This window comes from Pelodiscus sinensis, chromosome 4, assembly GCF_049634645.1.
Source record: "Pelodiscus sinensis isolate JC-2024 chromosome 4, ASM4963464v1, whole genome shotgun sequence".
Taxonomy (NCBI): domain Eukaryota; kingdom Metazoa; phylum Chordata; order Testudines; family Trionychidae; genus Pelodiscus; species Pelodiscus sinensis.
In genome coordinates, this window is record NC_134714.1 from 51228245 (window position 1) to 51241209 (window position 12965).

At 40.4% G+C, this 12965-nt stretch overlaps 1 protein-coding gene across 4 annotated transcripts in view; it reads left to right on the forward strand.

The window, feature by feature from the left end:
• The window catches only part of STRN3 (striatin 3), a 125634-nt gene that overhangs the window by 64633 nt on the left and 48036 nt on the right, over positions 1-12965 (forward strand). For 3 of the 4 annotated variants that reach the window (XM_006116372.4, XM_075926978.1, XM_075926980.1), the window contains one exon: positions 7108-7245. The exons of the other annotated variant lie outside the window; for it this stretch is intronic. In XM_006116372.4, coding sequence (XP_006116434.4) covers positions 7108-7245 — 138 coding nt within the window. The remainder of the gene's footprint in view (positions 1-7107; positions 7246-12965) is intronic. 4 annotated transcript variants of the gene reach the window in all.

Consider the following 12965-nt stretch of genomic DNA (forward strand, 5'->3'; position numbering starts at 1 on the left):
CTTATTCAGGCAGAGTAAAAGGGGAGGAGTTGCTATTTTATACATCAAGAATATGTATTCTGAGGTCCAGATAGTGGTGGAAGGGAGACTAGTTGAGAGTCTGTGGGTAAAGGTAAATGGGTTAAAAAATGGGGATGGCATTATGGCAGGGATCTACTCTAGTTCACCAAATAGGAAGAGAAGGTGCATGAGGCATTTCTAGAACAAATAACAGAAATATCCAAAACATGAGTTCTGGTAGTAATGTGGGACTTAAACTATCCTGATATCTCTTGGAAAAAATAACATAGCAAAATTCTTAGACTGTATCGGAGGCAACTTTTTGTTTCAGAAAGTGGGAAAAATAACTGGGAGGGAAGGGATCAGCCATTTGAGACTTGATTCTGACCAACAGTGAGGCATTGTATAACAAATCTGGAAGTGGAAGTCAACACTGTCTGTTTACTTCCTCGATGCGGGATGTTTGGGTATCTTCTTTGCCTTCTACTTGTATCCTCAAAGTTAATTGTCAGAGACAGGAAATTCACCTGTGACTCACTTTTTCCTATGTGCTGCTTTCCTGTTGACATGAAGAACAAGGAAGTCAAAGTACAAAAAGTGTTCATCTCATAACACCACCTGCAGAGGAGGAAGCACTGCACGTAGGTTCTATCCCTTCTTATTGCCTTCCTCCTCTGAGTACCCAGTCCATAATGTTCCTTCACTTTACACATTACTAAGGTTCTGAGAGAGAAAGTGCACCAATACAAGCCTGGAAACAGAATTATAGCTATATAGGGCTGAAGGGGACCATAAGAGATCAGCTAGTTCAGTGGTTCTCAAACGGGGGTACATCTACCTATTTCCCTAGTTTTACAACAGGCTACATAAAATGAGCTTAGTGAAGTCAATACAAACTAAAATTTCATGCAATGACTTGTTTTTACTGCTCTGTATACTATACATTCAAATGTAAGTACAATAGTTATATTCCAAATTATTGTATAGTTGCATAGTAAAAATGAGAAAGTAAGTAATTTTTCAGCAGATAGTGTGCTCTGATACTGTTACATTTTGTAAGGATATAGTTTTTAAGTTTCTTGGGTGTATACAAGACAAATCAGACTCCTAAAAGGGGTACAGTAGTCTGGAAATGTTGAGAACCACTGATCAAGTCTATCCCTCTGTCTTGAGGCAGGACTATCCAAGGCAAGTGTTTTGTCTAACCAGTTCTTGAAAATCTTCAGTGATAGGGATTCTAACACCTGCCTTTGAAGCCTATTCCAATGCTTAACTGCCTGTATACTAGGAAAGATTTTCTCATATCTAACCTAAATCTATCTTGCTGCTGATTACAACTTCTGTATTTGGTGGAAATCAAGAACAACTGGTGGTTGTACTATTCATTATAGCCCTTAACATATTATCGGATTCCCCCTCAAGTTTTCTTTTCTCAAGACTAAACATATTCAGTTTGTTTAACCTTTCTTCATGTATCTCTTTTTCTAGATGTGATATTTTATATCATTTTTGTTGCCTTCCTCTGGCCTCTGGCCTTCCTTAGAAGTGTAATGCCCCAGACTGCAGATAGTACTTCACTTCAGGTTTTAACAGTGCTGAGTAGAGTCAGAGAATTACTTCCATATTTTAGATACAACACTTGAATCAATACACCCTGGAATGGTATTTGCCTTTTTTACAACTACATGACATTGTTGGCTCACATTCAACTGATGCTCAACTATAACCCTCACTTTTTTTTTTCTTTAAGCAGTACCACCACCTAGACAGTTATTACTCATTTTGTATTTATGCATATGTTTTTCTTCCTAAGTGTAATAATTTATATTTGTCTTTATTGGATTTCCTCTTGTTCATTTCAGACCAATTCTCTAGTTTATCCAGGTACTTTTGAGTTCTAAATATGCTGGTAAAATAGGTGCTTGTTCGCAGCACCACTTTGTAAGAGCACCAACTTTAATTTCTACTGGAACAATTCCCCTTATGTGAATTGTCCATTTGGTAATAGCAACACGCCTTAGGCCTTGTCTTTACATACCTGGAAGGTTGAATTAAGATACACAATGCTAGTTAGGTTAATTGTGTAGCTAGGTTAATTCGACCTTTGGCATTGTCTCCACAGTTGGAGGTCAACAGGAGCAAACACTCCCATCAACTTCCCTTACTCCTTGCAAATCAAGGAGTTCTAGCTTTAGGGGCACCCTCAACGTTTGATTTAGAGGGTCTTTACTAGACCCGCTAAATTGAACTCCAGAAAATCGACTACTGCAGCGTTGAACTTTCCAGTAGTGAAGATGTGGCCTAAAAGCATAATGTGTGACACAACCTCTGAGGTGCAGATGGGAGGGTTGTAGGGGTATTGCCTTAGCCAACTCCCTCATCCCCTAATTGCAACTTTCCACCCCCTTCCCGACCCTGGACTTGCTGAGCCACTCCAGGGCACATGGCTCTGTCAACTTCCCTTGCTGACAGAGCCTGTGTGGCGAGCATCTGCAGGAGGGGGCTTGTGGGGAGATTCTGGAAGGGAGTGACTTTTGAGGATTGGGAAGCTGGAATTGGGGGGGGGGGGACAGCATAAGTGCACAGTGTAAGTTTTGTCTCTTTTTATAAGCATCTGGCTTGTGGGGGCATGGGAATTGCTATTTTTCAGTAGAGAGTTTTGGGGACACCCTCTTTTCTCCTCTCCCACGCATTGAGATGTCCCCTCTACCTTGGTTGTCAGCAGTGGGGTATGGGTGTGCTGTTTTCCATTGGAGGGTACTGTTCTGTCCTCTTATCTCCTCCTGTCTCAGTAGTTCATTCTAGGACCCACCTCTTCTCCACTGCAGGTAGTACATGGTGACCTCCCCAATCATACATCATTTATTAGAATGGTGCATGAAGCTGCATGTGCTTGGCAGCCAAGCTTGCTGAGCTGTTTCCCTGCTGTGTCTCTGTCTCCATTCCCTTTAAATGTGGGATTTCCTTATCCTTATCCCCTAATTCTCCCTCTTCCCCCATATGGCTGCTCCACCTCTCCAAAACACCTTTAAATTTATATGCCATTGGTCAGATTACACTCCTCATAGCAGCATTTGCCATTTAGAAGCATATGTTGCTACTAATGAACATCTGTCAGCAGTATTCCCTCTAATTTTTTATGTCTACGTTAGGAATGAATTTTGTTATGTGCACCAGTATGGACTTAACACATTACCACCATATTGGTGCACATAACAAAATTCATTCTGCAATGGACCATCTGTGGTGGGGATGGGTCCAAAAGATTTGGAGTGTTTTGTTATGGATTCGGATGGGGGCTGTGGCTGCAGGTGCAGGCCCTGGGGTGGGAGGGTGAGACTGGGAATGAGGCATTTGGGATATGGCAGAGGGTTCCTAGCTGGGAGAGAGTTGGGGTGCAGTGGTGAAGGTTGTGGATGGGGGTGCTGGGTCTGGAATGTGTCTAGGAAGTAGAGGTTTGAATATAGGTGCTCTCAGAATTGAGGACTCCCATATTCGTTTCCCCCTCCCCTCCCACACCACTGAAGCAGCTCTGGGCCAGATGAAAAGTATCTCTCTACTGTCTGTGGCAACTCGGGTGAGGCTGGAGGAGAGGTTCTTACAGTTATGTGAGGCTCTCACAGCTACAGTAGGTCCTTGCTGCCAGGGATGGTGGGAGAACTCTAAGAAGGTGCCTCTTGCCTTGCCACCGCAGCTCTATGCTGGGGCTGGAAGAGCACACCTATCCTTGGGCCATAGCAGCTCTGTGTTGGTTCACACTGCTTCCTTATGCCCAAAAGCCTCATTTTGTTTACTGGCCCTGGGATCCCTATCCAAACCAGTATTTGTAATCCTATCTCCACCCCCACCTCCCAGGCTGGGGGGCAGGGGAGGAGGATGCTAGTTATCTGGAATTTTTTTTACCTGGTACAGGCAGTCCCCGGGTTACGTACAAGATAGGGACTATAGGTTTGTTCTTAAGTTGAATTTGTATGTAAGTCGGAACTGGCTCCAGATTCAGCTGCTGCCACTGAAACTGACCAGGGGCTGACTACAGGAAGCCGGAGGCAGAGTTGCTCTGCCCCCAGCTTCCTGGAATCAGCCTGATCAGGTTCAACAGCTGCTGAATCTGGAGCCTGGGACAGAACAGCTGGGGTGCTGCCCGGTAGGTTCCCACAGGACCAATCCGGCAGCACCCCAGCAGCTCTACCCGAGGCGTCCCGCAACAAAAGCCTGGTCTGCTGAGGGGGGGAGGGGGCGGGCGCACTAGCTGCGCCCCCTCCCCCCCCCAGCAGACCAGGGAGACCCGAGCAAAGCCGCACAGGCGGAGGGACCCCACTGCCCGTGCGGCTTTGCTCCTGTCTCCCTGGGGTGCTGGGGGGAGTCCTCCCCAGCACACCAGGGAGACCCGAGCAAAGCCACACAGGCGGAGGGACCCCGCCGCCCGTGTGGCTTTGCTCCTTTGCCCCCGAGCAAACGAGCAAAGCCGCCCAGGCGACGGCTTTGCTCGGGTGTCCCTGGTCTGCTGGGGGGGTCCAGCGGCTTTGCTGGACCCCCCCAGCAGACCAGGGAGACGGGGAGAAGCTTTTCTCGCCCCGGAGGACACGGGCGGCGACACGCCACCCGTGAGCTCCGGGACGAGAAAAGCTCCGTTCGTAAGTCGGATCCGCGTAAGTCGGGGACTGCCTGTATTTTCAGTAATTAATTCAATTTTTGTTCCTGGGAGAAGTATGGTAACTCTTACTATGAAACTAAGTACAATCCCTAATCTGCAAAAATACATATAACATGCAAACAAATGTTTGTGAATAATCCTCCTGTCTATGGCATCTAATTTGTCTTGATATAATAGTCTTTTGAAGTTTCCACATTTCCAGTGTCTCATCTGTTAGTCATTTTCACTTACGAATGAGGAACACCTTAAAAGGATTTACTGTTCTGTTGTCCAAGACTATTTAGAGAACGGTGTCAGATAAGGCTTTTTTCTTTCTCCAATATTCAGCAAAGAATATTTTGTATCATTACTACTTGTAAGTCCGTTTATGTTAATGAGTTAAGGAAGAAGTAAACTAGTTTAGTGAGTAGCTTTGCGTTATACTTTTAATAGTGGCACAGAGTTATCACATTTCTATTTGTTTTAGGCTGTTTTCTTGAACAGACTTAGTTGAAACTGAGAGGGCACAAGCTAACCATAAGTACTATACTTAAGTTTTGAAACTTAAGTTTCAAGTGCTTGTTCCCCATCTACAGTTTCTGAGGGAGAAGGATTGCCCACAATTTTGTACATGTGAAAGTACACTAGATCAAAAAGTTGTCATTGTGTGGGCTATTAACAGAAGCAGCTCTGTTCACTTATAACTAACCTAGATTTCCTATTATCCCTTTTGCTATCATAACTATCTTTCAGCCTATACCAAAAAATATTGTATTTCATTGCTAAATTGGTTACTTTGTCTCCAGTAGAATTACACCTAACTTAATTTAATGATGGAGATTTTGTTTTTGTCTAATTTGATTTTTTTTTACTATCATAATAGAAGGCTAAAATTATAGAATATAGATGAAGTGCTATTGAAATAACTGATTTTGACAAATTATGCCTCTACCTGCATATACTACTGAAAGCAGGCGAGTGTGTTTTATCATCTATGACCACAACATATAATTTTTGGTTCTATTGAAAACTAAAGCTATGTCTGCCCTACAGTGTTAAGTCAACTTAAGCTATCTTGACAGTTGTTGACCCACTGTAATTAAATCTCTTTTGCACATCTACACAATAGGGATGTTAATGAATACATGATTAAGTGATGAGCCCAGGCTGATCGGTTAACCCTCTCATTTACACACAGACCCTGTATCAGAGGCCGCAGAGAGGGGGAGGGAGGTAAGAGCTGGTGTATGTGAGGAACCGGCTTTTAAGCCAGCTACTGTGGAGGCACCTGCTCCCTCCCCCTGCACTGCTGACTCCCACAGGCAGAAGCTGGTGCTCACAAGGAGCCAGCTTAAAAGCCAGCTCCCCACAGGTACTGGCTTCTCTCTCCCTGCTACCCCCCACCCCTGGCGTAAATGTGTAACCGCTGAGAATGTGTTTACACTCACGTGTCACTAACACTAGTTAGAAATACACTGTAGTCCATTTCCAGACTATTTAGCTGCAGTTTGTAGCAAGTTGCATAGTGGGATAGCTAACCATGTGTTTACATAAATAAATGCATTTTAACATCACTACTATACAAAGCCCCTCGTGATGGCACAGTGCATCCACAGTTGGTCTTCTCTCGCATTTTTCTGCCTTTCTTTTTCTTTACCTGTATATTGGATGTGAATATCATGGGGTGTTTTTGGTTTTGTTTTGTTTTTTAAAAATCCTTAATGCCAAAATGTACTACCTATGTAAGGTTGTCAGCAACATTTTTATCAGCACTATATCCTCTATAGATAGAAATGCTAGTGACAATTTCAAATTAGACTTTTTCAAATGAGAAAATTAATTGTAGACATACTTGAGTCTGTCATGAATGTAGCTCTGACTAATCGTGTTTGGGCGTCAAAATCTTTGCACAAAACATTTTAAATTCCTCTTTAAAAAATCAGTCAAGGAAAGTTAATTGTTTGTTGCACCCCTGTTACAAGTCATCTTTTCCTCTTATTTCATTTGTAAGCTTACTTTGTGTTTGTACTTGAGTTTTTCTGTATTAATTCATGTAGTGTGTTTAAAACTGTTTAATACTGCAAGCATTTAGTTCAGATATATTATTTTAATGGTTGCTATCCATAACTGTTACATATTTGGTTTTTCTTAGGGACTTGAAGTGCTGGGTTTTTTCTTTTCTACAGCAGAATATTAAGCTGTTCTACAAATGTATGAGCCAATTCTAATAAAATGTTTTAAGTTGGTGGATAAAACCATTTGCATTTAGTTTTCAGATTCAGTGTTTAACTGGGTTTCAAAATTTCCAAAAGAACAAACAGTTAAAGCATCAGAAAAAATAACAAATTCTTTTGTTCTTTAAGGAGGTTCCATTAGTAATCTTTCTTGTTTAATTAGGAAACTGGATTTATTGACTTCTGTCAAGTCAAGCGTTAGCAATCAAATGAACCTTTGCTGCTGACATTAATTTACAGGGGTCAACAGGACAAAACTTCACGACATGATAGCTGATCTGGGCGATGATGAGCTACCCCACATACCATCAGGAATCATTAATCAATCTAGGTCACCCTCTTCTAGAATGACTGATGAAGGTTCAAGAGCAGAGGAAGGTACAAAAAATTCAGCTATTTATTATTTTTAGAAGGTTTTAATTTAAAAAAACACGTGCTATCACTTATCCCCTTGAACACTGACTGCTGTTTATAGTTGTCAATAATAGGATATCAGTTTACTTACAAGTCTCCTCACACAAGCTTTTTTTCTTTGCACGACTACAACTTGAAGCTTTTGTGTTTCAGAGAAGTCAGAATCATTACTTACACCTCAAGTGGGGGGTTTTGTTTAGCTTGTGTGAAACTTTCTTAGTTCTGACTTCTGTCAACTCTTATGTCCCTTATTGCAGAATCCCTTTTTAACGTCATTTGATCTGGAAGGTTTATTATAAAACTTAGTATTAAAAAAAAATGGTGATTTGCAGTTTTGATACTCCGTTTGTGTTGAAAGATGAAATAATAATATAGTTATTTAAAAGTAGTGAAGTTATTACAAAGGAGATGAATTTGGCGCTCTGCCTTCAAATTCTTTTTAATGCTTATATAGGTAGAGTAACTTTTTAAATCTTTTTAAAACTTCTGATCTATTTTATACTTAGCCAACCATTAACTCCAGATGCAATTGAACTATCATTTTCACCCCACCTCTTGCATACTGGGAAAGTGACTTAAACTAGTTAAACACCGAGACAGTTGTTCACAAGATTTTGTGCATCTGTAATTTTTTTTTAATTATGGCATTCTTACATGCATACAGCATCTGTACTAATGCTGCTTACTTCAGTGTTAATCTGATGCCAAAGGTCACACAGTTAAATTAAAAAATAAGATTATAATCTGTTCTTGTCATAAATATTTAAGTATTTATTGCAAATACTAGTCTTTAGCACATTGAGTAGCCTCTAGTCGCAGTTGTTACAGTTGCCCCAAAAGTGATGTTTTTGTCCTCCCCCAAAATCACCAGTGAAGCACAGCCTCTAGTGTCCTCATGTTTTCCAGTGCCAGTAAGAAGTTTTCCAATTATTTCATTGTAGTTTGCTGAAAATAAAATGGATGATCTTGTATAAGGCAACACATAATTGCACTAGTGTGGTATGTACTTGTACAGTGTAGCAGAAAAAATTGTTTTGGAGAGTGCAGTCACACTGTGCCACTTGTAGCTGTGCATATTGCAACAGTTGTGGCCACATCGTAGCATGTTGTATCACTAAAAGCATGGAGTGTTCTGGCAGGGATCCCTAGCTCTTCTGTATCTCCTGCAACCTCATTCCCTTATGAGAGATTTTTGCTGTGTATATCTGAAGGCATTGTAGAGTTTCTGAATTCCCTCAGAACTGCCCTGTAGCCAAACTACTTGCTCCTTACTTAGATGAGGTACAGTGGTATTCAGCACTCCTCTTCTGCTGTTAGGATAGGATGTTATTCTGCAAAATTCAAAATAATGTTTGGGAAGAGAGAGCAAATCAGATTTTGTGAAGTCTTATTTCAGTCATTTTCAGTCATTTGGGGCCATAGTTCCATTGTTTGGGATGCCATCTATTGTATCTTTATCCAGAAATTCTGCAGTATTCTAGAGAGAGGACTACATATGCGTGATCTCAACTGTGAACCCTGGAATCACCATGATGAAGCAAGGCATGTTTCTTGCTTGTTTTTTTTATTCTTTTGTTTTAGGGAGTCATTGCTTCATTATCAAATACAGAATTGTATTCTGGTTAAAATATTGGGCCCTCAAAACCAGTATTTCCATTTCCATGCCTTTTTACAATGTTTTGTAAAAGTTATGTATTTGCATAGTTCACATGAATTTTTGGATGGGTGGAGGTGGGTGAGTAGTCTTCTTAGGGAAATGCTATACCACCACGCTTAGATTATTAAAATTGTCTGCACTCAGTATGTTCACAAGTCATTAAGACGTTTCTCAAACTTTTCTATTTCATATTTCTCTATTTCATTTTGTTATGTAAGTGTATTTTTCAGCCCATCAATTCATAATACTTGTCAATGAGAGCTGTCAGTGAACATCGCTGTAACCCCATATCTTATTTTTTTCTTACCCTCCTGTGTTTTTTTTTAAAACCAAATTTTACAACTTATATTCTCTCAACTAGTTTATTAGTAGTCCTTTTACAATATTAAATAAATATTGCGTAATTCATGTCTACGCCAGCTGGTATGAAACCAGTAGTAGCGGACAAGTTAGTCATACTGTTTGTAGAAGCTCCAGGACAAAATGCTAATCTTCATTGCACTCCTTCTCTCCATGTTCTGATACTTCAATAAATTAAATGAGAACAGCATATTTCATTATCATGACTAAAAAAAAAAATGAATCATTAAGGGAAATTGTCTCTGAACCATGTGGTTTTATGTCACCTAGTTCTAGTAGTTCTGTTTTAGAATATCTACCATTAATCCTCCATACCAGGCCACACTATCTCATTCTATCGAGTTGCAGTAAGCTGTAATATGTCTCTGGTTACGCAACTTTTGTTGCAATACAAAAGACTACTTACAGTAATGTTACACTGGAAACTAGAATTCTAAAAAAGAAAGTTGGTTCTTTTTTTGTTTGTTAGTTTGTTTGGGGGTTTTTTGCATGCCAATAAGTAGAATACTACTCATTCTAACATCTATTTCATGGTACATATAGGCTGTGTCTAGACTGGCCGCTTTTCCGGAAAAACTTGCCAGCTGTCTACACTGGCCGCTTGAATTTCCACAAAAGCACTGACGATCTCATGTAAGATTGTCAGTGTTTTTGCGGAAATACTATGCTGCTCCCGTTCAGTCAAAAGTCTTTTTCCGAAAAACTTTTGCGCAAAAGGGCCAGTGTAGACAGCAGAGATTTGTTTTCCGCAAAAAAGCCCCGATCGCGAAAATGGCAATCGGGGCTTTTTTGTGGAAAAGTGCGTCTAGATTGGCCACGGACGCTTTTCTGCAAAAAGTGCTTTTGCGGAAAAGCGTCCTGCCAATCTAGATGCGCTTTTCCAAAAATGCTTTTAACGGAAAACTTTTCTGTTAAAAGCATTTCTGGAAAATCATGCCAGTCTAGACGTAGCCGTAGTGTCTGAGCCCTAGATACAAAGAAACTTGATGTGATTATATACCAGTTCTCCCCCTCTCCCCTCCCCGCTTCACAAGATGAAGTATAAACAATTGTGCTGTTTGAAAAATATTTCCAGTCACGTTTCAACTATTTTAATTATCTCAATAAAGCTAGTTACATTGATGCAAACTGAAACTTTCCATACTTCAGTGTTTCTCAAAGTGGTCTTTGGATCCACTCTGAGAATGCTGCCAACGGGCCACTTTGGTTGGTTTGTTTACCAGCGCAGCAGCCACCGAGCCTCACAGCTCCTATTGGCTCCAGTTCACTGTTTGCAGCCATGGGGAGCCACTGAAAGCAGTATAGCCTGGACCACTGCTTCCTGTGGCTCCCAATGGCGAACTGTAGCCAGTGAGAGCTGCAAGGCTCCGTGGCTGCAACGCTGGTAAATAAACAAACCAAAGTGGCCCGTTGGCAGCATTCTCAGAGTGGATCCGCAGACCACGGTGAGAAACACTGCTGTAGACTAATACAGTTGGAAGAAACATTACAATTTCCACAAAAAAACAGTTAAATCTTCTAATAATCCTGCATTTAAATTTCTGACACACGTTTCCATTCGTGCTTCTTCTTGGATACTGAGGAGCTAGGCAGACTTTTTTTTCTCTTCTGATTGCTTTTTTACGCAAATAGTGTTACTTATTTGTATACAGTACGCAATGTTGGCTGTTGTGATCATTATAAATAATCTCTTTGGATGAGAAATGTTTGGCTTAAGAATAGACATATTCGGGGGGGGGGGGGGGGGGATTGGACTAGCCACAGAGTTACATGCACGTGATTATGTATGTAAGTGCAATATTTAATCTGTCAGTTGTTGACTGCATAATGTTAACAACACTGAGTGCAAATATGGCTGGTGCATCCCTTTACTGAGTCTCTGCTATAGGAAATATCATACTAAAGCTTAACTTGTAATAGGAATCAATAGACAATGACTTCACCAGTACACATTTGTATTTCAGTTGGAGTACAGTTCTATATGGCATGAACAAAAAACTCTGGTAATCTCAATTCCTAAAAAATCATTAATCTTTAAACAGTAATTAATCCATTTTTCTTTGTAATGGACCCCTCTGAAATATTTCAGTGAAGAAAAGTTTTTGATATTAAAAGTTGTTCACCTCTGTTTTGATGATAGTTGTAAGTTCGAGAGTCTTCCATTTATATTTTTTAAAACACTCCTCCTTTCATAATTGTCAAGAATACTGCTTAAATAAAAAAGCGCCACATTTAAAATATGTTTGGGATGGCATTTCAGGTTAGAACTAAAATTTTGTTTTTGGAAAACTAGGTTCTAACTTCTAAGCTCTTTTCACTGTCTTGAAGTTTCAAACAGATGAGTGTAAGTATTGTGCTTGTAGATTTGGGGAGGAGGGAGAATATTCAGAATTTATCTTAATAGTGAGATGCATACCAAAGAGAGCTCTTAAGTACACTGTACATTTGGGAAACAGGGTATCGTCTACAATTCCCAAGTGCAGAGATATGTGTTTCTCCTACTATGATCTCTTATGATGTGCAGCTTACTACTTGGAAGTATAACTGAATGATTCTGTTTATGATGCCATGCCCTTTCTCCTTTTTGCCGCTTTTCCTCTTTGCCCCAAGGGAGGGGTGTAGTAAGAGAACAGACTCTGGACACTGCGGACTGGAATTTTTCAATTCTTCTTATGCAGGCTCAGCAATGGAAGAAAGGCTCTTCAGGGCTTTTTCTTGCCCTTGCCTTTCCCCTCCTATATTCCATGCCCTTTGTAGGGCCGAGACAGAACATGGACTTCAGTGAACAATCCTAATTATTTAAATGATGTTGAGTGAAGATATTGCAGGTTGTGTTTCTCCGTAGAACTTTTGTCAGGTCACCTTAATGCACATTTCCTGGAGAACATGATGGATTTCTTCCTTCTGCTCTTTACTTCTCTCCCCCAAAACTTTTGCTGGAACATCAATATTGGGAAATTCAGAGTTGGTGTTTATTGGAGTTGATAACTATAAACTAAGAATAAAGTTTTAATCTTGTAAAGAAAATTGTACATCCATACACAGTGAATATAATGTAGGACATTTTATCTATTGGGAGTATGACTTCTTTGTGAAAAAAATATATCTGGATTACGATGTAGTTACTCGACGTTTTGCATATGTGAGGTTTCTAATAAAATATTGACAAAAATGTAAATTTCAGAGGAACATTTTGGCTCAATATTTAATGTAAAATGATTGCAGTCTAGACTTAGCTAGTTTCGGTATCTTTAAAAGGGGCGAAGGGAGGACAAAACCACTATATGTAGTTCAGCAAAGAGTTTTGGTCTTCTGTTTAGTCTCTTTTCTGTTAGAGCCAGAAGCAAAGACTTGTTCACTGTTGCCCAAGCAGCAATAATCTAATTAAAACGGGTATAAAAATCGTAGAAGGATAAAGTTATTACTGTTCACTCTATAGGAAAAATGAGAGGATTTAAATCAATATTTGCAAATAGAAAACAGTCTGTAGGGTTTAAAAAAACCCAGATCTCTCTCTCTCTCATGCACACAATTTTACCTATAGGTTGGACCTCACATAACTGGGACTCTCTGGTCCAGCAACATCCAGACCATGGATGATCCTGGACCATGGAGTCTTTGCTGGGAGCCCGGTGGGGCAGGGGACATGGCAGCAGGGCCAGGGACA